Source organism: Salmo trutta, chromosome 3 (assembly GCF_901001165.1).
Source record: "Salmo trutta chromosome 3, fSalTru1.1, whole genome shotgun sequence".
NCBI classification, from domain to species: Eukaryota; Metazoa; Chordata; class Actinopteri; order Salmoniformes; family Salmonidae; genus Salmo; species Salmo trutta.
Genome location: NC_042959.1, coordinates 61,962,769 through 61,985,275, shown reverse-complemented (window position 1 = coordinate 61,985,275; position 22,507 = coordinate 61,962,769). Strand labels below are relative to the sequence as shown.

The following is a 22,507-nucleotide window of genomic DNA, read 5'->3' as shown; positions in this document are numbered from 1 at the left end:
GGTAACATTGAATGGTATCTTGCCACGTGCACTATAGCTCTTTACTATGACGGTACAAGGCAGCATACAGGACCTGGTACTCTTAGTGTCCCTAAACTCCTTAGATTAGATGAAAGAAAATTGCACATTTTTCATTGAACTCCCTAATGACTCTGGACTTGGGCTTTTTGAAGGATAATTGTTTGTGTGCACGCATGTGTTCTGTTACTGTGTGTGTGTGTGTGTGTGTGTGTGTGTGTGTATGGTCCTGTTGTGTGAGCAAGCATGCATCCCTCCCTCTTCTCTTTATATCTATGCAGTGACCAAGTACATTGAAGTCCATACAAGTTGGAAAGACTTAAAATGGCTATACTACCTATGTGTGTGTTTGGGTGGAACCTGAATTTTCAGTCCAATTCTATCCCTTTCAGCCTTATAGCACTTGGCAAAAGGCAGTTAATCTTATTTTGTAATATTTTCCAAGGTGTGAATTAAAAGCCTGATGGTTACATCAAAGATGAAACAATTTGTAATTGTGTTTTTTTTCCTAAACTGCAGATTTTGTCATTGAATAGAATACTAAAATAAGAATTTAAGTGTATAAACATACAATGGACATTTGAAGATTAAGACATTTAAAGGTGCAGTTTCATCAGCGATTTTAAATTAAATGTATTCTTCATCCATATATTTACTTTACCAATATGCAGCCTTGAGATTTCACCTTCTACCCATTGTTTGATTGAAACTAAACTGGTTCTGCATTCTGGCTGTAACCCAGAGAGTAGAATAGCGGAAAACCAAAGTAACATTATCCTTCAGCTGCATAGATGGCCATCAAACAGATATTCTTTATACCAGGAGACACCATTTTGTTGTCTCCTGGTGAACAATGGGGCGATCTTCAATGTACAGGGTGTGTTTGTGTCGTTTGTCTCTTGCTTATACCTGTGACGTCACCTGAAGTTGGTTGTACATCCTGACCAAAAGGCACTCCTACTTTTGAGGATTCATCAAATTAGACAGAGACTAAAAGGTTTGGGTGTGACATATTCTATAGGTGTGCAGGTAAAGCCATGTCCATACACAATGCAGTGAGTTCTCCATGCTTTTGCTTTTGGCACACCCAGACAGCAAATACTGGTAAAACCAGAAAACAATACCTGATATTGCACAATTAAAATATTTAGTCATCCTTTTATGTCATACTGTAAAAAATATATGTACAATTTCCAAAGGAAGGGTTAGACCATTTAGGATCATTTGAGTACAACAGTTATGCAGTGCCTAGCGAAGTATTCAGACACCTTGGATTTCTATTGTGTTATAAAGTGTGATTTTAAAATGGATTTAATTGTCTTTTTTTGTAGAATTCTACATAAAATACTCTTAAAGAGAAATTATATTTTTTAAGCTCAATACAAAATTCATAACTAAATGTAGTTGTCTAAGTATTCAGAATCTTTGTTTAGGAAATCCTAAATGATTTCAGGAGTGCAATTTGATCTAACAAATCACAAGTTATATGGACTCACTCTGTGTGAAATAATAGGGCTTGACATGATTTTTGAATGATTAACCCTTCCTCTGACTTCAGAAAGTATTCATACCCCTTGACTTTTTCCACATTTTGATGTGAATTTAAAATGGATGAAATTGAGATTTTGTGTCACTGGCCTAAACACTACCCCATAATGTCAAAGTAGAATTATGTTTTTAGAAATGTTTACAAATGAATAAAAAATGAAAAGCTGAAATGTCCTGAGTACATAAGTATTCAACCCCTTTGTTATGGTAAGCTTATAAGTTCAAGAGTAAAAAGAAACAGAATATGGCTAAGCACAGGCAAAATCATAGAAAACCTGATTCAGTCTGCTTTCCATCAGACACTGGGAGACAAATTCACCTTTCAGTAGAACAATAACCTAAAACACAAGACCAAATATACACTGGAGTTGCTTACCAAGATGACATTGAATGTTCCTGAATGGCCTAGTTACAGTTTTAACTTAAATCGGCTAGGGCAAGACTTAAAAAGGAATGTTTATCAATGATAAACAACCAACTTGACAGAGCTAGAATAATTTTTAAAAGAATGTGTAAATATTGTACAATCAAGGTTTGTACAAAGCTCTTAGAGACTTACCCAATAAGACTTACAGCTGTAATCAATGCCAAAGGTGTTTCTAACATGTATTTAATCAGGGAGCTGTTATTTACATTTTGTTAATCTAAAAAAATATATACACTTTTTCTTCCACTTTGACAGTACAGAATATGTTGTGTAGATTGTTGACAAAAAATGACAATTAAATACATTTTAATCCCATTTTGTAGCACAAAAAGTGAAAAAATCCAAGGGGTCTGAATACTTTTGCAAGGAACTGTAGCTCAGAGATTCTTGAAAGACGGAACAATCTCAACTACTTTATCACAAATAATATATTTAAATACTGTAAAGGAACAAACATCTGTAAAAAAAATAAATGCAATAAATGCATTTTATTTTTACATGTATTGTCCAGCAAGTGTTTAAAGGCCTTGCTTGTTTCATTGTAACATGAGATTATTCAAATACGTAATACAAATCTTCCAACGTTTTAGTTATTTATTGCACTACATGTTTTTATAGATTCAGAACATAAAACAACATTTAAAAGTATCACTTAGGTATATCACTGCAAATACTTCAGTTTAAGCATATTAATATTTATTCAGAATATTGACAAAAATATCGATCTTAAGGGGGTTACCCATCAGTGACAGAGTTGAAATGCCTCTAATGGAGTACAGATACTTAAAACAGACATATTTTTAAGTTCAGTACAAACATTTTCTAAATAATGGAAAATAATGAATTAGAAATTCCCCAATAAAAACACAACTGTTCTATCAGATCTTTCAGCACTCTGGCAGAGTTGACATTAGACATAAATCTGATGGAGTTGATGTTTTACGGAGTTGACAATTTGCATGTTTTTCTTCAACCTTCAAGTGGTATACTTAACAACAATTTAGTTTTTCCTCAGTTATTTTATGACTCTTAAACCTAATTAAAATGAACATATTTTAACCATAACTCATATTCTATCTTAATCTGTAAGTATGGTGACCACATGTCCCGGATTGTACGGGTCAGTCCCGCATTTTGGCCCTCTGTACCGCGTCCCGCAATCATATCCTGCATTTTATCGAATTTAATTAAACACCACAAGAAAAAATGATAAAGGTTGATTTGTCCCTTTTTCAGTCAGACATTCCAAACTGTATCTTGCAGTTACGTTGCCCTTATTAAAAAATATATAATATATCGTAATTTATATCATATGGTGATGTTAAACACTCCAATCATTGTTGATATCATAGGCATATCGTCAACCAATCACATTTCTCAAATCCTTTCAGGCTGAATTCCAGATAAACTTGGAGAGGACAGCTAGTCCTCACTACTTACAAAAGGGTGCTACTGATGAAGAGCTACAAAAGTAAGTAAATAGCCGTATTAGACTTAAGCAATAAGGCCCTAGGAGGTGTGGTATATGGCTAATATACCACGGCTAAGGGCTATTCTTAAGCACAATGCAACTCGGAGTGCCTGGACACAGCCCTTAGTTGTTATATTGGCCATATATCACAAACCCCCGAGGTGTCTTTATTGCAATTATAAACTGGTTACCAATGTCATACCCATGGTATACGGTCTGTCAGCCAATCAGCATTCAGGGCTCGAACTACCCAGTTTATAATGAAAGATATAGGCCTAAGGTAATTTCGTCAAATTTGTGAGGCTCTCCAGTCTCTATGTTCATTAGTTGCTCATTCAACATATTTGATGATACTTTTTTATTTTAAGTCTACCTATAGTTTTACATTCCCTGAGACCAACCAGAAATATTTCATTGGCCACATATTACCAGATTTTCATAAAACAGACACACCTGCTCTCTAGCTTGTGTATCACCACAAAATAATAAACTATATGCCCTTAAATTCAGCTTGGTCTCAGTGGCGTGTAGTCATGGATGCCAAGAGAAGCCAGGCTTCCCCCCAAAAATGGGACATTTTTTTAATATATATAATGTATCTTTCCTCGCTCTGTGCTTTATCATTTTCCTTCAACTCGCAAGAGGCTGAATGTATCTCACCGGAGAAAGCATCCGACTGAGTGAAACAAAGCCCCTCTGTCTCTGTACTGTATGTGAGCCCATCTATTTGATGCTGTCTGGTCAAAAATAACATGATAATGCCCCTAGCATTGAATACAAGGGAAGCCAGCGAGCATTTGGCCTCTCTTGATATATATATTTCTTTCCATAATAGCCAATCAGCATTGAGCTAAACTGAGTGAGCTCAACTGTGAATGGTCATAGCGCACCAAAAGGAATCCTATAAGGGAGATGGAGTTGACAAGTTATTGTTGTGAACATGGTGATTTCAATATTGTTTGTTTAAATCTATCAAAAGTAGAGGACTTTCAGGACCATGATGTCTTGTTGCACTACATGCAATCAGGAGATGAAGAAAGGGTTGTCATGGTATAGCTGACCCTGCACATTAATTTCTGATTCATTTAATAAAGATAGACAAATATGATGGAGATTAACAAAACACATTTTTTTTTAGGAATCACAGTTTTCAGATACTGTAAGTCAGGAAACTACATGAGATTCTTTCTAAGTTATTTCATTTTTGCCATAATTTTTTTTTTGACACTTTCAGGGTGTTTGCTCTGGACAAGGGCATTTCCTAGCATACAGTCAACATGGAAATCAATAATATTGAAAATATTTAGAAAATTACAACAAATATTTTCCCTTATAAAATTCACCTAAATTAAATATTTAAGCTTAAATAATGAAAAAATAAAAACAACCATACAAATTACGTTTCCCTTCCCAGACAAGGATTGTCCCGAATTTCAGAATCCCTGAGCAAGGATCTCTGTTAATAATATAACACAACTCAACAAGAAATGGAACACAGTATACAAATCTGAAATGTACAACAGCCATGTAAATCATGTTCTTGAAAGTTTTAAATATATTTTCTCTTACAGTATCAATCAACATTTTGGACACACCTACTCATTCAAGGGTTTTTCTTTATTTTTACTATTTTCTACATTGCAGAATAATAGTGAAGACATCAAAACTATGAAATAGCACATATGGAATCATGTAGTAACAAAAAAAGTGTTAAACAAATCAAAATATATTTTAGATTCTACACAATTCCATATGTGTTATTTCATATTTTTGATGTCTTCACTATTATTCTACAATGTAGCAAATAGTCCAAATAAAGAAACACCCTGGATTGAGTAGGTGTGTCCAAACTTTTGACTGGTACTGTACATTTAATGATAAGAACTATATATCTATCCCATTACCAAAGCAGTTAGGACATTGAAGTTCTCAGTCAATCACCATTTGTTCATCTAGCATTTACAGTGCAATAAACCATAAAAAAATAAACAAATAAAATATACAAATTTGAGACCATTTACCTAAAAATATGGAAAATCCCTACACAGTGTTCATTCTCTATATATCAGAAACACTTTTCTGTCATCATTCCCACAGACATTTGTTATTTAAGAAATTAGGTACAGTGGCTTGCGAAAGTATTCACCCCCCTTGGAATTTTTCCTATATACAACCTGGAATTAAAATGGATTTTTGGGGGGTTTGTATCATTTGATTTACATAACATGCCTATACTTTTGAAGATGCAAAATATTTTTTATTGTGAAACAAACAAGAAATATAACAAAAAAACGGAAAACTTTAGCGTGCATAACTATTCACCCCCCCAAAGTCAATACTTTGTAGAGTCACCTTTTGCAGCAATTACAGCTGTAAGTCTCTTGGGGTGTGTCTCTATATGCTTGGCACATCTAGCCACTGGGAGTATTGCCCATTATTCAAGGCAAAACTGCTCCAGCTCCTTCAAGTTGGATGGGTTCCGCTGGTGTACAGCAATCTTTAAGTCATACCACAGATTCTCAATTGGATTGAGGTCTGGGCTTTGACTAGGCCATTCCAAGACATTTAAATGTTTCCCCTTAACCACTTCAGTGTTGCTTTAGCAGTATGCTTAGGGTCATTGTCCTGCTGGAAGGTGAACCTCCATCCCAGACTCAACTCTCTGGAAGACTGAAACAGGTTTACCTCAAGAATTTACCTTTATTTAGCGCCAGCCATCATTCCTTCAATTCTGACCAGTTTCCCAGTCGCTGACGATGAAAAACATGGTGTTTTTGGTGTTCTCGGGGTGATGACCTCAATTTTAGTCTCATCTGACCAGAGTACCTTCTTCCATACGTTTGGGGAGTATTCCACATGCCTTTTGGCGAACACCAAACCTGTTTGCTTATGGAGTGTACGGGTCCTATGGACATATACTCCAATCTCCGCTGTGGAGCTTTCCAGCTCCTTCAGGGTTATATTTGGTCTCTTTGTTGCCTCTCTGATTAATGCCCTCCTTGCCTGGTCCGTGAGTTTTGGTGGGCGGCCCTCTCTTGGCAGGTTTATTGTGGTGCCATATTCTTTCCATTTTTTAATCATGGATTTAATGGTGCTCCGTGGGATTTTCTAAGTTTCAGATATTTTTTTATAACCCAACCCTGATCTGTACTTCTCCACAACTTTGTCCCTGTTCTGTGTGGAGAGCTCCTTGGTATTCATGGTGCCCCTTGCTTAGTGGTGTTGCAGACTCTGGGGCCTTTCAGAACAGGTGTATATATACTGAGATCATGTGACAGATCATGTGACACTTAGATTGCACATAGGTGGACTTTATTTAACTAATTATGTGACTTATGAAGGTAATTGGTTGCACCAGATCTTATTTAGGGGCTTCATAGCAAAGGAGGTGAATACATATGCACACACCACTTTTCCGTTTTAAAATCATTTACATTTTTTGAAACAAGTAATTTTTTTCATAATGCAATCCAACATTCTGGAGTTTCACGGGTCTGTCCCTAGATAATTAGACCATTTTAACTTGTTTAGAAGACAAATACGTTTTACTTCACCAATTTGGACTATTTTGTGTATGTCCATTACATGAAATCCAAATAAAAATCAATTTAAATTACAGGTTGTAATGCAACAAAATAGGAAAAACGCCAAGGGGGATGAGTACTTTTGCAAGGCACTGTAGTTGCTGAAGTGAGGGTTGGTGTGGCTTCAGCAGAAAGTCAAAAACATGGGTTAGAGACATCACCTCCAGACTTCTCATAGCATCAGGTAGTACACCATGGCCAGGATCAACAGCCAGAACTGAATCAAATAAATACAAGGGAACGTTAGACTTACAGCAAGAAAGTACAAAGGTTGTTAGACTTTATGTTATGATAATGTCTCTACTGTATGTTGTGTAGTATCCAAAAGTCTCCGATAAATCATTTTCAGTTAATTAAACTGTTGCAACTAAATATTTCACTATTTACCAACCTAAATAGACCAACTGAAAACTCACCATAAACATTAGCACAGCGAAACCATACCAGCTGATAGCCCATGTATATAGACTGAACACAGACTCAATGTGGTTGAAGCAGCCCTGGATAGAAAGATAGAGCAACAATGTGCTTACTTCAAGTGGGAGGTATAAATGACCCCTAACCACTGATACTGTACATGGTCAGATATTTTCCATACTGTTATTAGTTACAGTACAGTTATCTGTATTAAATCTTGAGCCTACCAGTGCAAATCAGAGAACCAGAGAATCTCTTGGGAATGTGTGGGAATGTGTTTTCTCACCTTAGTGAAGATGGTGGTGTTCTGGCCGTTCTTGCAGGCCTCCACATTCACCACCTCGTAGTTGTTCTTCCTCTTGCAACAGTAGGTGGGCCAGGGGTAGTCTGTACCAAACGTCTCCCTGAAGGTGGAGTTGTACTGTATCCAGTCCACTGGGCCATCCGTTCCACAACACTCCACCTGAAATAGGGGAGGAGAGGATGTTGTAGAAACAATAGATGGGTGAGGAATATTCTTCAATCAAACAGGAATAGTTTAGTTATTCAGTCGACAAACTGATGTTGTGACAGACTAAACTCACTTCACTCAAACTGAGCGAGCTACTGTATAAGTATTTGTAGAACGTGTTACTGATACACATGTTTACTGTGACAATTGTTTACTGTGACCCTCAGCTCTACATTCTTTATCCTAGCTACAGCAACACAGCCTGCAGTGGTTGTTTCTGTCCCTGTGCAGCAAACTGATCCCATTCCTTGTCTTTCCCACACTATAGTGCTGTCCAAACCGGTTCACCCAGCAGAGACGCAGCGGGACTCTGGCATTGATGATGGAGAGAGACAGGCATGCTAAGACATGTCAGACCTGAGAATTCATCTGCTACTCCCAAGGGCATGTGCGTGTGAGTGTGTGACTGTGTGTGTGTGTGTTAGTGGAATGTGATACCTTTCCCTAACAGATACTCCACACAATAACCTAGGTTTAGTCGGTCTTTGTGCTAGTCGTCTGTTTGGAATGTGTGGTGTGGCTCTGATTAGTCAGATTATCGTATGACAGATTCCTTTGATTTGGTGACCAGTCACCTCATTCATCACTTTGTTCCATGTCAGTGTGATCCGACTGCCAGAGTCACCGTCGGCTGTATAATACTTCAGCATCTGCTTCTTCACCAGATTACTGTTTCCAACCAACTACAAACAGCACATAGGAGAGGATGAGACAAAACGGGAGAATACATTTAAGTTGTGTTTCTAGAATTGTGCTGGTCAAACAATGTGAAGATCTGAAGGTATCCCAAGGTGCCCATTTCCCATGTACTCACATAGTCTCTGTGGGTGACTGCAGTGATACACGAGGCACACTCAAATATGTAGATGATCAACATCAGGATCAGATACTGTCAAAATCACAAAATAAAAACGTTCCTTTACTTGAAAAGAACAACAGAGAAAGAGCTATTGGCATACCGTATATTCCACTTGAATGATATATTTTGAAGCAGTGTTCAGATGAACAAATGAAGAACTTCAGTGACCAAATAAATTGTGATGAATTCAGTATCATAGTCTTACTGTTATCATTAAGGCACGGCTCTTCTTCGCAGCAGCCAAGATACCAAAGACACACATGCAGAAGAAGGCAAAGCCTGTGAAAATGGCAATCCAGGCCGCGGCAAAGATGTCATCTTTCCCCGACACACTAGCTATAGGGTAGAGCTTGTATTGATCTACTGCAACCCAGATGGCCAGAGCGCAAAGGGCAAGACCTGCTGCCTATAATAAGGTAATAACAGGTTTATTAAGAGTTGTTGTAAGAAATTGTAAACCATTATTATTACAGGATCCTACATTACAATTGAAAGTGTTAATAACCCGTACAGTATAGTGCTGAAAAGGACCAGAAATCTAATGTACTGTAGTAAACTTCTAGGACAACACCATAGATCTGCACACCATTTGTCTACCATATGATTACATATGATTAAAAAAATACTTTCAAAATACAGCTACTATAGGAATAAAATCAAGTGCAACTCTTACAGCTCCAAATATATTCCCCAGGATGAGAAAGACCATAACACAGGTGGTTCCCATGCCATCAGCCATCGTAGCAGTCCTTCTGTCAGCTCCTTCTAAACCCACTGCTCCTGAGCAGAGAAGAAACACAGTGAAGAAATAACAGACAAGTACAAGTGTTCCTAACAGATCCAAGAGAATGTAGGGTTTGGCTAGATGTAATGAATTGTTGACATGGGAATGTGTCCAGGGAGTGGCTTGATCTTATTCACACTAGCAGCAACAGAAGTGGTCCAACCAGTCTGGCGCAGCAAGAGATTGCATTGTGGTCCTTTTGAATGGAAACACTGAGATATTGACTACAAAATATGACAACAGAAATGAATTCATGATAAACCTAGACTACATCTGGCCCAGACAGAAAGTGAGCAGTTCTGCAGGAAGCCATCAATCCTCAGTCTACCCCTAGGCTGTATAATGTTACACCTATAGCAACCGGTATTTAACCATTCTTCACCTTATGTTACAGCAGTCTCTTAAATTAGCAGGTTTAAAGACTGTTAGAGCAATCATCACATAATCTATTTTTACACACAACAAACATTACCTCCCCTGCAGTGATGTCAGGCCCTAAGCATCTTCTTCTGTTGACCAAACACCTGTCATTCTGTTGCACCTGCTGTGCTCAGCACCTGTCTCAGCTTGCTGTTAAATGTAGTCTACTTCCATGATGTCATGGGGCATGTCTGCACATGTCTTGATCCCAAGTTCCTAAAAACATGAATGAATACAAATCTTTGTACAGTATGTTTACATGCATCTTCATTGTTTTGTATGTGTGTACTGTATATTGACTAATTGGGTGGTTTGCAACATTGAATTTATTGTCAACAGGCCTATTTGACATAGCTCAATAATACACTATTCCAGTGGACTGAGTGGCGGTACTATTAGTAGGTTGAGATGAAAAGCAATGATGACATCTGCTGGGGAGAAGTGCCATTGATCTTCTTAACTGTTCACACTCAAACAGGATACAGGACAATTTTATTAGGTAGTAGGCTACATTGTTGAGAATGGTGTTTCTCATGAATGGATGATTAAAAACCTCTACAAAGTAATTTCATGTCACATTAATGCTTTTGTTAGGCTCTACATTACATTTGGTCTATGAAGAAACTTGTAGGTTATTGTCTTAAAACCTCTTTGGCGCAGGCGTGCCGCTAGCGACCCACCTCGACAACATCCGGTGAAATTGCAGAGCGCCAAATTCAAATTACAGAAACAGTAATAATAAACATTCATGACAAAACAAGTGTTATACATCGTTTAAAAGATTAACTTCTTGTTAATCCAGCCGCTTATTCAGATTTCAAAAAGGCTTTACGGCGAAAGCATAACAAGCAATTATCTGAGGACAGCGCCCCGCACACAAAAGCATACGAACATTTTCCAACCAAGCAGATGAGTCACGATAGAAATTAAAATTAATCACTTACCTTTGAAGATCTTCATCTGGTTGCAATCAGAAGGGTCCCAGTTACAGTGAGGGAAAAAGTATTTGATCCCCTGCTGATTTTGTACGTTTGCCCACTGACAAAGAAATTATCAGTCTATCATTTTAATGGTAGGTTTATTTGAACAGTGAGAGACAGAATAACAACAAAAAATCCAGAAAAACACATGTCAAAAATGATTTGCATTTTAATGAGGGAAATAAGTATTTGACCCCTCTGCAAAACATGACTTGGTACTTGGTGGCAAAACCCTTGTTGGCAATCACAGAGGTCAGATGTTTCTTGTAGTTGGCCACCAGGTTTGCACACATCTCAGGAGGGATTTTGTCCCACTCCTCTTTGCAGATCTTCTCCAAGTCATTAAGGTTTCGAGGCTGACGTTTGGCAACTCGAACCTTCAGCTCCCTCCACAGATTTTCTATGGGATTAAGGTCTGGAGACTGGCTAGGCCACTCCAGGACCTTAATGTGCTTCTTCTTGAGCCACTCCTTTGTTGCCTTAGCCGTGTGTTTTGGGTCATTGTCATGCTGGAATACCCATCCACGACCCATTTTCAATGCCCTGACTGAGGGAAGGAGGTTTTCACCCAAGATTTGACGGTACATGGCCCCGTCCATCGTCCCTTTGATGCAATGAAGTTGTCCTGTCCCCTTAGCAGAAAAACACCCCAAAGCATAATGTTTCCACCTCCATGTTTGATGGTGGGGATGGTGTTCTTGGGGTCATAGGCAGCATTCCTCCTCCTCCAAACACGGCGAGTTGAGTTGATGCCAAAGAGCTCCATTTTGGTCTCATCTGACCACAACACTTTCACCCAGTTGTCCTCTGAATCATTCAGATGTTCATTGGCAAACTTCAGATGGGCACGTATATGTGTTTTCTTGAGCAGGGGGACCTTGCGGGCGCTGCAGGATTTCAGTCCTTCACGGCGTAGTGTGTTACCAATTGTTTTCTTGGTGACTATGGTCCCAGCTGCCTTGAGATCATTGACAAGATCCTCCCGTGTAGTTCTGGGCTGATTCCTCACCGTTCTCATGATCATTGCAACTCCATGAGGTGAGATCTTGCATGGAGCCTCAGGCCGAGGGAGATTGACAGTTCTTTTGTGTTTCTTCCATTTGCGAATAATCACACCAACTGTTGTCACCTTCACACCAAGCTGCTTGGCGATGGTCTTGTAGCCCATTCCAGCCTTGTGTAGGTCTACAATCTTGTCCCTGACATCCTTGGAGAGCTCTTTGGTCTTGGCCATGGTGGAGAGTTTGGAATCTGATTGATTGCTTCTGTGGACAGGTGTCTTTTATACAGGTAACAAGCTGAGATTAGGAGCACTCCCTTTAAGAATGTGCTCCTAATCACAGCTCGTTACCTGTATAAAAGACACCTGGGAGCCAGAAATCTTTCTGATTGAGAGGGGGTCAAATACTTATTTCCCTCATTAAAATGCAAATCATTTTATAACATTTTTGACATGCGTTTTTTTGTTGTTATTCTGTCTCTCACTGTTCAAAAAAAAACCTACCATTAAAATTATAGACTGATCATTTCTTTGTCAGTGGGCAAACGTCCAAAGTCAGCAGGGATCAAATACTTTTTTCCCTCACTTGTCACGGTTGTCGTTGGTTAAGGAGGACCAAAATGCCGCAGGTATGTGTATGCTCATCTTGACTTTTAATAAATTCCAAAATGAACACCAAAATAACAAAAAAAGAGAACGAACGATCAACAAACAGTCTGGCAAGGCACAAGGCTAAACACAGAACAATCTCCCACAAACACACAGACAAACACACCCAACTAATATAGGACTTCCAATCAAAGGCAACACCACACAGCTGCCTTCAATTGGAAGTCCAACCCAATTAACTCAACATAGAAACAGACTACCTAGACTAAACATAGAATACATGAATCTCAAACAGTGCCCAAAAACCCCCGGAATACTAAATCAAATGCCCTTACTACAAAAACACCACCCTGAACCACATAAAACAAATACTCTCTGCCACGTCCTGACCAAACTACAATAACAATTAACCCTTATACTGGCCAGGACGTGACAGTACCCCCCCCCCCCCCCCCCCCCCTAAAGGTGCTAACCCCGGAAGCACCTAAAAAATAACAAAAACCCCAAACAACAACAAAAAATCCCCCTAAACTAAAGGGAGGAAAGGGAGGGTGGCTGCCGTCAACGACGGCACTGTGCTACACCCCCCCTCCCCAACCCACCTATATCTGGAGGTGGCTCTGGTTCTGGCAGTTCCGGGCAGACGACCCACCCCGGCAGCTCCGGGTAGACGGGCCACTCGGGCTGGGCCGGAGGACAGTCGGGCCACTCTGGCAGACCCGGAGGGCAGTCGGGCCACTCTGGCAGACCCGGAGGGCAGTCGGTCCACTCTGGCAGACCCGGAGGGCAGTCGGGCCACTCTGGCAGACCCGGAGGGCAGTCGGGCCACTCTGGCAGATCCGGAGGGCAGTCGGGCCACTCTGGCAGACCCGGAGGGCAGTCGGGCCACTCTGGCAGACCCGGAGGGCAGTCGGGCCACTCTGGCAGACCCGGAGGGCAGTCGGGCCACTCTGGCAGACCCGGAGGGCAGTCGGGCCACTCTGGCAGACCCGGAGGGCAGTCGGGCCACTCTGGCAGAACCGGACAGTCTGGCCACTCTGGCAGAACCGGACAGTCTGGCCACTCTGGCAGCTCCTCACTGACGGGCGGCTCTGGCAACTCCTCACTGACGGGCGGCTCTGGCGACTCCTCACTGACGGGCGGCTCTGGCGACTCCTCACTGACGGGCAGCTCTGGCGACTCTTGACTGACGGGCAGTTCTGGCGACTCTTGACTGACGGGCAGTTCTAGCGACTCTTGACTGACGGGCAGTTCTGGCGACTCTTGACTGACGGGCAGTTCTGGCGACTCTTGACTGACGGGCAGTTCTGGCGACTCTTGACTGACGGGCAGTTCTGGTGACTCTTGACTGGGATGACGCACTTGAAGCCTGGTGCGTGGTGCTGGTACTGGACGTACCAGACTGGGAACACGCACCTCCAGGCTAGTGCGGGGAGCGGGAACAGGACGAGTCGGACTGGGCTGACGCACTTCCGGGTCCGCACGAGAGACAGGAACTGGAAACCCAGGGCTATGGAGGCGCACAGGCGGTCTTGATCTTACCTCCTGCACAACCCGTCCTGGCTGGATGGAACTAGTAGCCCTGTACGAGCGGGGTGCTTGTACAGGGCGGACTGGGCTGTGCAGGGGCCTGATGGTAGCCGTGCGTAGAGCGGGAGTTGGGTAGCCTGGTCCTCGGAGGCGTACCGGCGACCAGATGCGCTGCGCAGGCATCCTCCTACCAGGCTGGATGCCCGCTCTAGCACGGCACCTGCGAGGGGCTGGAATAACGCGCACCGGACTGTGCGTGCGTATGGGTGAGAGTGCGCTCTTCAGCGAAACATGGCGCCCTCCACCTCATACGCTCCTCCATATAACCACGGGTAGCTGACTTCCGGCTCTTCCTAGGCCTAGCCAAACTACCCGTGTGCCCCCCCCAAACAATTTATTGGGGGTGCCTCTCGTGCTTCTCCCTCAGCGCGTCCAAGGCCTCGTACCTCCGCCTCTCTGCCTTGGCTGCCTCGATTTCCTCCCGTGGGCGACGGTACTCCCCAGCCTGGTGCCAAGGTCCAGCCCCGTCCAGAACTTCCTCCCAGGTCCATCTCTCCCGCCAGTCCAACTCGAAATCCCTTTTCCTCTGCTGCTTGGCCCTTTGTTGGTGGGAGATTCTGTCACGGTTGTCGTTGGTTAAGGAGGACCAAAATGCCGCAGGTATGTGTATGCTCATCTTGACTTTTAATAAATTCCAAAATGAACACCAAAATAACAAAAAAAGAGACCGAACGATCAACAAACAGTCTGGCAAGGCACAAGGCTAAACATAGAACAATCTCCCACAAACACACAGACAAACACACCCAACTAATATAGGACTTCCAATCAAAGGCAATACCACACAGCTGCCTTCAATTGGAAGTCCACCCCAATTAACTCAACATAGAAACAGACTACCTAGACTAAACATAGAATACATGAATCTCAAACAGTGCCCAAAACCCCCCGGAATACTAAATCAAATGCCCTTACTACAAAAACACCACCCTGAACCACATAAAACAAATACTCTCTGCCACGTCCTGACCAAACTACAATAACAATTAACCCTTATACTGGCCAGGACGTGACATCACTGTACACAATAAATGGCCGTTTTGTTCGATAAAGTCCCTCTTTATATCCCAAAAACTCAGTTTTGTTGGCGCGTTTTGTTCAGTAATCCACTGGCTCAAAGGCGGTCAAAACATGAAGACAAACACATCCTAATAGTACTGGTAAAGTTCATCAAAACATGTCAAACGATGTTTATAACTAATCCTCAGGGTGCCAATTATCTAAATAATCAATAATATTTCAACCGGACAATAGCGTATTCAATAGAAAGGAAAAAGAACGAAGGGCGCGCACACAGTCACTTGCGCAAACCAGTACTGCATGCTTCCCCAGTCCCTTGACCAAAAGGTATTTTTCTTCGTAGTTTTTCAGAAAAGCCTGAAACCATGTCTAAAGACTGTTGACATCTAGTGGAAGCCATAGGAACTGCAATCTGGGCCCTAACCAATTACATAGTCAATAGGCATTCAATGGAAAACCACTCACATCAAAGAAAAACACTTCCGGGATGGATTTTCCTCGGGTTTTTGGCTGCCATATCAGTTCCGTTATACTCACAGACATTATTTTAACAGTTTTAGAAACTTCAGAGTGTTTTCTATCCAATTATACCAAGTATATGCATATCCTAGCTTCTGTGCCTGAGTAACAGGCAGTTTACTTTGGGCACGTCATTCATCCGAATTTCCGAATACTGCCCCCTGTCACTAAAAAGTTAAATGTAAAGTAAAATAAGTGGCATTTGTAATTGTATGGTAATAATTATGATCTGAATATCAAACAACAAATGTAATCTTGTTTCATACCAAGTAATATTCTTGTGATAAAAGCAGCCAGTTCTTGTGTTTCCAATAACAGTCACCAGTTTGTCTCTCTGTACTCATACACCGTAGTCTTGCTAACACCAGCCTCTCTAGCTCGCTGAAATGTCCCATGGGTCGTGGCCAGCCGGCCTACACATATCTTCCTACACCTGAAAAAAAATCTATATCTGTGGTGTATTTACGATGCAGCATGTGACTGACTTGGTCAACAGTGAAGTGAACGGGGTTCAGATGTTATTCCTAAAGAACTTACTACATCGGCAAACCTCCAGAAGAGAAGGATTACTCAATACAACAGGAAAAACCACTCCTGTGATATTAGCCTTAAAATCATATCACCTTCTTCATATAATGTTTATTTTATCTCTGCAAGGTAAGTAGTCTGTCATTATTTATGCTTAAGTATTCTCCGTCCAACTAAATCAGTATCACTTTACATTACAGTAGATGGGAGAAAGTGCTGTAATGTAGTGCTACCCTAAAATCTGATTGTTTCTTACTTCATAGTGTTATGTAGTAGGTAGCGTAGTGTTAGCACACAGTTAGGCAACACATTGACATGATACACTTCCACACAGGTGCTGAGCCTGGTTGATAAGCAGGTGCTGTCAATGAAGGTGATCGTCAGTTCAGTAGGTGTCAGGAATGGAACATAAAGTTGGACGCCAACCGCCAAAAAAGTATTGTTGGTGGTGGTAATACAACATATAATGGATGCAAACCGCCATTAAACCTCATTGAAGAAAAATACAAATAATATGAAGAAGGTGATCGTCAGTCAGGAGCCCACCTTGCAAGCTGTAAAGGCTGTGGGTATTGTTTGGTGGCCATGAGGCCTTTCGTGTCACGTATGCTCCCTCTCCGGCCTCTAGGTCACCAGGCTGCTCGTTATGGCTCACACCTGTCACAATAGTTACGCGCAGCTGCGCGTCGTCAGACTCACCTGAACTCCATCACCTCCCTGATTACCTTCCCTATATATGTCACTCCCTTTGGTTTCTTCCCCAGGCGTTTTTGTTTCTGTTCCAGTGTTAAGTCTGTGTGCTGTTAGCGTTTCTTGTTTTGCATTATGTTCTGTTTATTTTATTAAAACGCTCACTCCCTGAACTTGCTTCCCTACTCTCAGCGCACATTGTTACATTTCGTTTATTTTTTGGACTTTAGTTTGGGCATGTCTTTGGTATTTTTCCTTTTTGTACATATTTATATTTAGTCACCAACTGAAAAAAATTATAATAGCTTGGACTGGCTGACCAACAGGTCAAGAGAGACAGAGCTGGCCCTGGACCAAGGTAAGATCGCTGTCTCCCTGGACACATGTACATTCAACACCTAGGCACATACGTTGATTTCTAATTCCGGTTAGCCTAGGACCCCTAGACAAAGAGTGCAACAATATTCGTAGGCTAGTTATTGGTTTTGTAACGAGCATTGTGTACAATATCAAGTCTTAGGAACACATAATTGTGACAAATACCTTTTTAATACTCATTTGTTTTTTCTCAGGGAGATAAACTGAGCTCATGATGACTGAGAAACTGAGTGAAGAAATGGTGGAGCTGCTGCTGGCACCATGGCGATCGTCTCTACGGGCGACAGGACTGGAGGGCAGGCTGGTGGCGGCGTTGGAACTGTATGACCCCTTCCCTTTAGATGTGGCTGTTACTGGGGGAACCCAGGAGGCCAACACTTGGCTGTCCAGAGCACTGTGTGGGTTAGGAGATGAGGAGAAAAGTGAGGATGAGGAAGCTAGTGATGGAGATGCAGATTGATGAAATGGAGTTTTCCGGGACTCTGACTAAAGTGTTTGAGAGAAGGAAAAGGACAGGTTAAGGAAAGTGAGGAGGATGACAATAAGAGGGATAACCCTCCCACTGAGAACCAACCAATCGTCCTGCACCCTAAACATTCGGATTTGGACAATTCCACAAGCCTCGATGGCCAAAACCACCCTATTGAACACTTCGACGTGTTGGTGGTCCTCACCTCAGGCTCTGGGAGGTTGTCCTGGTGCTGCACTATCATGGAGCCCCGAGACAGGGACCAACCGCTGTTCTTAGTCAGAGCTGAACAGGAGTGGGACCTGGTCCAGGAGAAGCTCACAGGACCCTGTAAGACCTGCGCTTGGGAGAGAATGAGAATGCGTCAGATGGAGATTGAGAGGAAGAAGCTGGCAGCCACAGCTGGAGGAGTTGCGGTCCCAGAGGATGTGAAGCAAACATTACTAGAGTTAAGAGAGATTGGAGCAGCCATGACTACAGCTCTGCCTGAGCTGAGAAAGAAAGCCTTCTGTCAGTTCATGGTGGATGTTTTCAGAGAAAACAGAGTTCCAAAACTGCTGAGGAATGGCGAACAGCGAGTGTGTGTTTAGTCTCATGTTATGGTTAATTGTGCAAACAATGTGTGTACAGATAATTAATATTGATGAAACTACATGGCAATTTTCCAGATTTAGAATAAATAATCAAGTTTGTCCCTTGAAAAGATAATACAAATTATGTAATGCTTTGTTTTACAGTATCATGTGATATGGACATTTCCCAGGTATATATTTTTATTTTACCCAAATCACACTAATTTGTATCATTGCATCCTTTTGCTCGTAGCCTTCCCTACAGGTCTCTGCTGCCAGCTGGTCTGAGAATGGACAAGCTGCATCCGGGGGACATTGATCGGAATGGACACCTGTTCCAGTCCAGAGATTTCCAAACGCCTGAAGGTACCACGTTCATCTGTACAAACAATAGTATGCAAGTATAAACACCATGGGACCACGCAACCATCATACTGCTCAGGAAGGAGACGCATTCTGTCTCCTAGAGATGAACGTACTTTGGTGCAAAAAGTGCAAATCAATCCCAGAACAACAGCAAAGGACCTTGTGAAGATGCTGGAGGAAACAGGTACAAACATATCTATATCCACAGTAAAATGAGTCCTATATCGACATAACCTGAAAGGCCGCTCAGCAAGGAAGAATCCACTGCTCCAACACCGCCATAAAAAAGCCAGACTACGGTTTGCAACTGCACATTGGGACAAAGATCGTACTTTTTGGAGAAATGAAACAAAAATAGAACTGTTTCGCCATAATGACCATCATTATGTTTGGAGGAAAAAGGGGGAGGCTTGCAAGCCGAAGAACACCATCCCAACCATGAAGCACGGGGTTGGCAGCATCATGTTGTCGGGGTGCTTTGCTGCAGGAGGGACTGGTGCACTTCACAAAATAGATGGCATCATGAGGAAGGAACATTATGTAGATATATTGAAGCAACATCTCAAGACATCAGTCAGGAAGTTAAAGCTTGGTTTCAAATGGGTCTTCCAAATGGACAATGACCCCAAGCATAGTTCCAAAGTTGTGGCAAAATGGCTTAAGGACAACAAAGTCAAGGTATTGGAGTGGCCATCACAAAGCCCTGCCTGAAAAAGCATGTGTGAGCAAGGAGGCCTACAAACCTGACTAGGTTACACCAGCTCTGTCAGGAGGAATAGGCCAAAACTCACCCAACTTATTGTGGGAAGCTTGTGGAAGACTACCCAAAATGTTTGACCCAAGTTAAACAATTTAAAGGCAATGCTACCAAATACTAATTGAGTGTATGTAAACTTCTGACCCACTGGGAATGTGATGAAAGAAATAAAAGCTGAAAGAAATTATTCTCTACTATTATTCTGACATTTCACATTCTTAAAATTCAGTGGTGATTCTAACTGACCTAAGAAAGGGAATTTTTACTAGGATTAAATGTCAGTACTTTTGAAAAACTGAGTTTAAATGTATTTGGCTAAGGTGTATGTAAACTTCCAACTTCAACTGTATCTCCAACAGTGCAGTAGAATGTCTCACAAATACAGTACAAATATATATATATATATATATATATATATATATATATATATATATACACACTTTTTTTGTTTTTTTATTTTTTAAATACATGAAATGAAATGTATGCATTCACTACTGTAAGTCGCTCTGGATAAGAGCGTCTGCTAAATGACTAAAATGTAAAAATGTTATTATTTTTTCTTCACCTTTATTTAACCAGGTAGGCCGGTTGAGAACAAGTTCTCATTTACAACTGCGACCTCGCCAAGATAAAGCAAAGCAGTGCGACAAAACCAACACAGAGTTACACATGGGATAAACAAACGTACAGTCAATAAGACAATAAAAAATCTGTATACAGTGTGTGCAAATGAAGTAAGGAGGTAAGGCAATAAATAGGCCATAGTGGCGAAGTAATTACAATTTAGCAATTAACACTGGAGTGATAGATGTGCAGATGATGATGTGCAAGTAGAAATACTGGTGTGCAAAAGAGCAGAAAAAAAACAAATATGGGATGAGGTAGGTAGTTGGTTGGTTGGGCAATTTACAGATGGGCTGTGTACAGCTGCAGCGAACGGTAAGCTGTTCTGACAGCTGATGCTTAAAGTCAGTGAGGGAGATATACATCTCCAACTTCAGTGATTTTTGCAATTTATTCCAGTCATTGGCAGCAGAGAACTGGAAGGAAAGGCGGCCAAAGAGATGTTGGCTTTGGATGACCAGTGAAATATACCTGCTGGAGTGCGTGCTACAGGTGGGTGTTGCTATGGTGACCAGTGAGCTGAGATAAGGCGGAGCTTTACCTAGCAAAGACTTATAGATGACCTGGAGCCAGTGGGTTTGGCGATGAATATGTAGCGAGTACCAGCCAACGAGAGCATAGAGGTAGGCCACAGTGGTGGGTAGTATATGGGGCTTTGGTGACAAAACGGATGGCACTGTGATAGACTGCATCCAATTTGCTGAGTAGAGTTTTGGAGGCTATTTTGTAAATGACATCGCCGAAGTCAAGGATCGGTAGGATAGTCAGTTTTACAATGGTATGTTTGGCAGCATGAGTGAAGGAGGCTTTGTTGCGAAATAGGAAGCCGATTCTAGATTTAATTTTGGATTGGAGATGCTTAATATGATTCTGGAAGGAGAGTTTACAGTCTAGCCGGACACCTAGGTATATTTATAGATGTCCACATATTCTAAGTCAGAACCGTCCAGAGTAGAGATGCTAGTCGGGCGGGCGGGTGCGGGCAGCGATTGGTTGAAGAGCATGTATTTCGTTTTACTAGCATTTAAGAGCAGTTGGAGGCCACGGAAGGAGTGTCGTATGGCATTGAAGCTCGTTTGGAGGTTTGTTAACAGTGTCCAAAGAAGGGCCAGATGTATACAGAATGGTGTCGTCTGCGTAGAGGTGGATCAAAGAATCACCTGCAGCAAAAGCGACATCATTGATATATACAGAGAAAAGAGTCGGCCTGAGAATTGAACCCTGTGGCACCCCCATAGAGACTGCCAGAAGTCCGGACAACATGCCCTCCGATTTGACACACTGACCTCTATCTGAGAAGTAGTTAGTGACAGTGTTGCCAACTCCTCAGTAAGGAAAGTAGCTATTGGCTGTCCTAAAAGTCGCTAGAAGTTGCTAAATGATGTCATCACCTAATTTGCATAATTGGCCATGTGCATGTAATTGTGATGGACGCTGTAGGAGAGCGGAATAACGTTGTGGGAGAAACAAAAAGTGAGTAAAAAACACCCTAAATATGTTAGAACTACAAATGAGCAAGCTGCAGAGAGTGGCACACACAGCGAATAAGAACCAGATATTTGAGGCCATACTCCTCCTTCAGCACTTTATGGACACCATTGTTAATCCCCGTCATAACAGAGGCATTGTCAGTCCCTATCGCCTGGAGTTTCTCTTTTAAGACAACACTTCTTGAGGAAAGCCACAACAGCACGGGCTATAGATTTGGCATCTCCTCCCTCCAACTCAACAAGCCGTGGACTCATCGAGGAGGAGGACTCATCGAGGAGGAGGCTGAAACGCTGGTCACCCACATCTGCGACCAACTTTTTCAGAAAGTATGGTGCTAGAACATCATTAATAATTTCTGTGCACTTTGTCCTGTGCATTTTGAAGTGGGTAGCAGCAATGGTCTGAGAAAGCAGCTCTACATGCTTCTACAATGTGATCACATGCCAGGATGGAATAGTGTTCAGTGATAGCTAATGCCATGGTGGCCTCAGCCTTTTTTGCAGAGTAAATTCTTTTAACCATAAATGGCAGCTTGTTTTGGGTGGAATTGTTATAAGGCTTTGCCTTTTGAGTATGTTTTTTAGTTGTCATGTGTTTCTTTTACATCATTAAGTTTGGCGTAGAAATCAGCCTTGCAATACAGGCAGTATGCCCGTGTATCATCTCCAATAAACGGCTTCAAACAGCCTCTGAATTCAGGGTTTGATTCCCACTCCTTTCTGTATTTTTGAGGGTACAGTTTAGACTGAGACATGATGAGCTAGCCATCTAGATGTTTAGCTTATGTCACAGAGAGGCACACACACAGTGGACAAGGTGAGTAAGTGACTGAGGCTGTGTGAGTCAAATACAGTGATTTATTTTTGTGCAGTGAT

General features: G+C 41.7%; 1 protein-coding gene across 1 annotated transcript; it reads right to left on the bottom strand.

Annotated features, from left to right (window-relative positions):
• Positions 1–6,875: 6,875 nt before the first annotated feature.
• LOC115182330 (uroplakin-1a) lies at positions 6,876–10,170 on the bottom strand. The gene is made up of 8 exons (XM_029743947.1): positions 10,092–10,170; positions 9,509–9,615; positions 9,041–9,241; positions 8,791–8,865; positions 8,552–8,659; positions 7,752–7,928; positions 7,465–7,548; positions 6,876–7,265 (listed from the first exon to the last, which is right to left on the bottom strand). Exons 2-8 carry the CDS (start codon positions 9,572–9,574, stop codon positions 7,221–7,223), a joined length of 756 nt encoding a protein of 251 aa, XP_029599807.1. The 5' UTR covers positions 9,575–9,615; positions 10,092–10,170; the 3' UTR covers positions 6,876–7,220.
• Between the last annotated feature and the right edge of the window lie 12,337 nt (positions 10,171–22,507).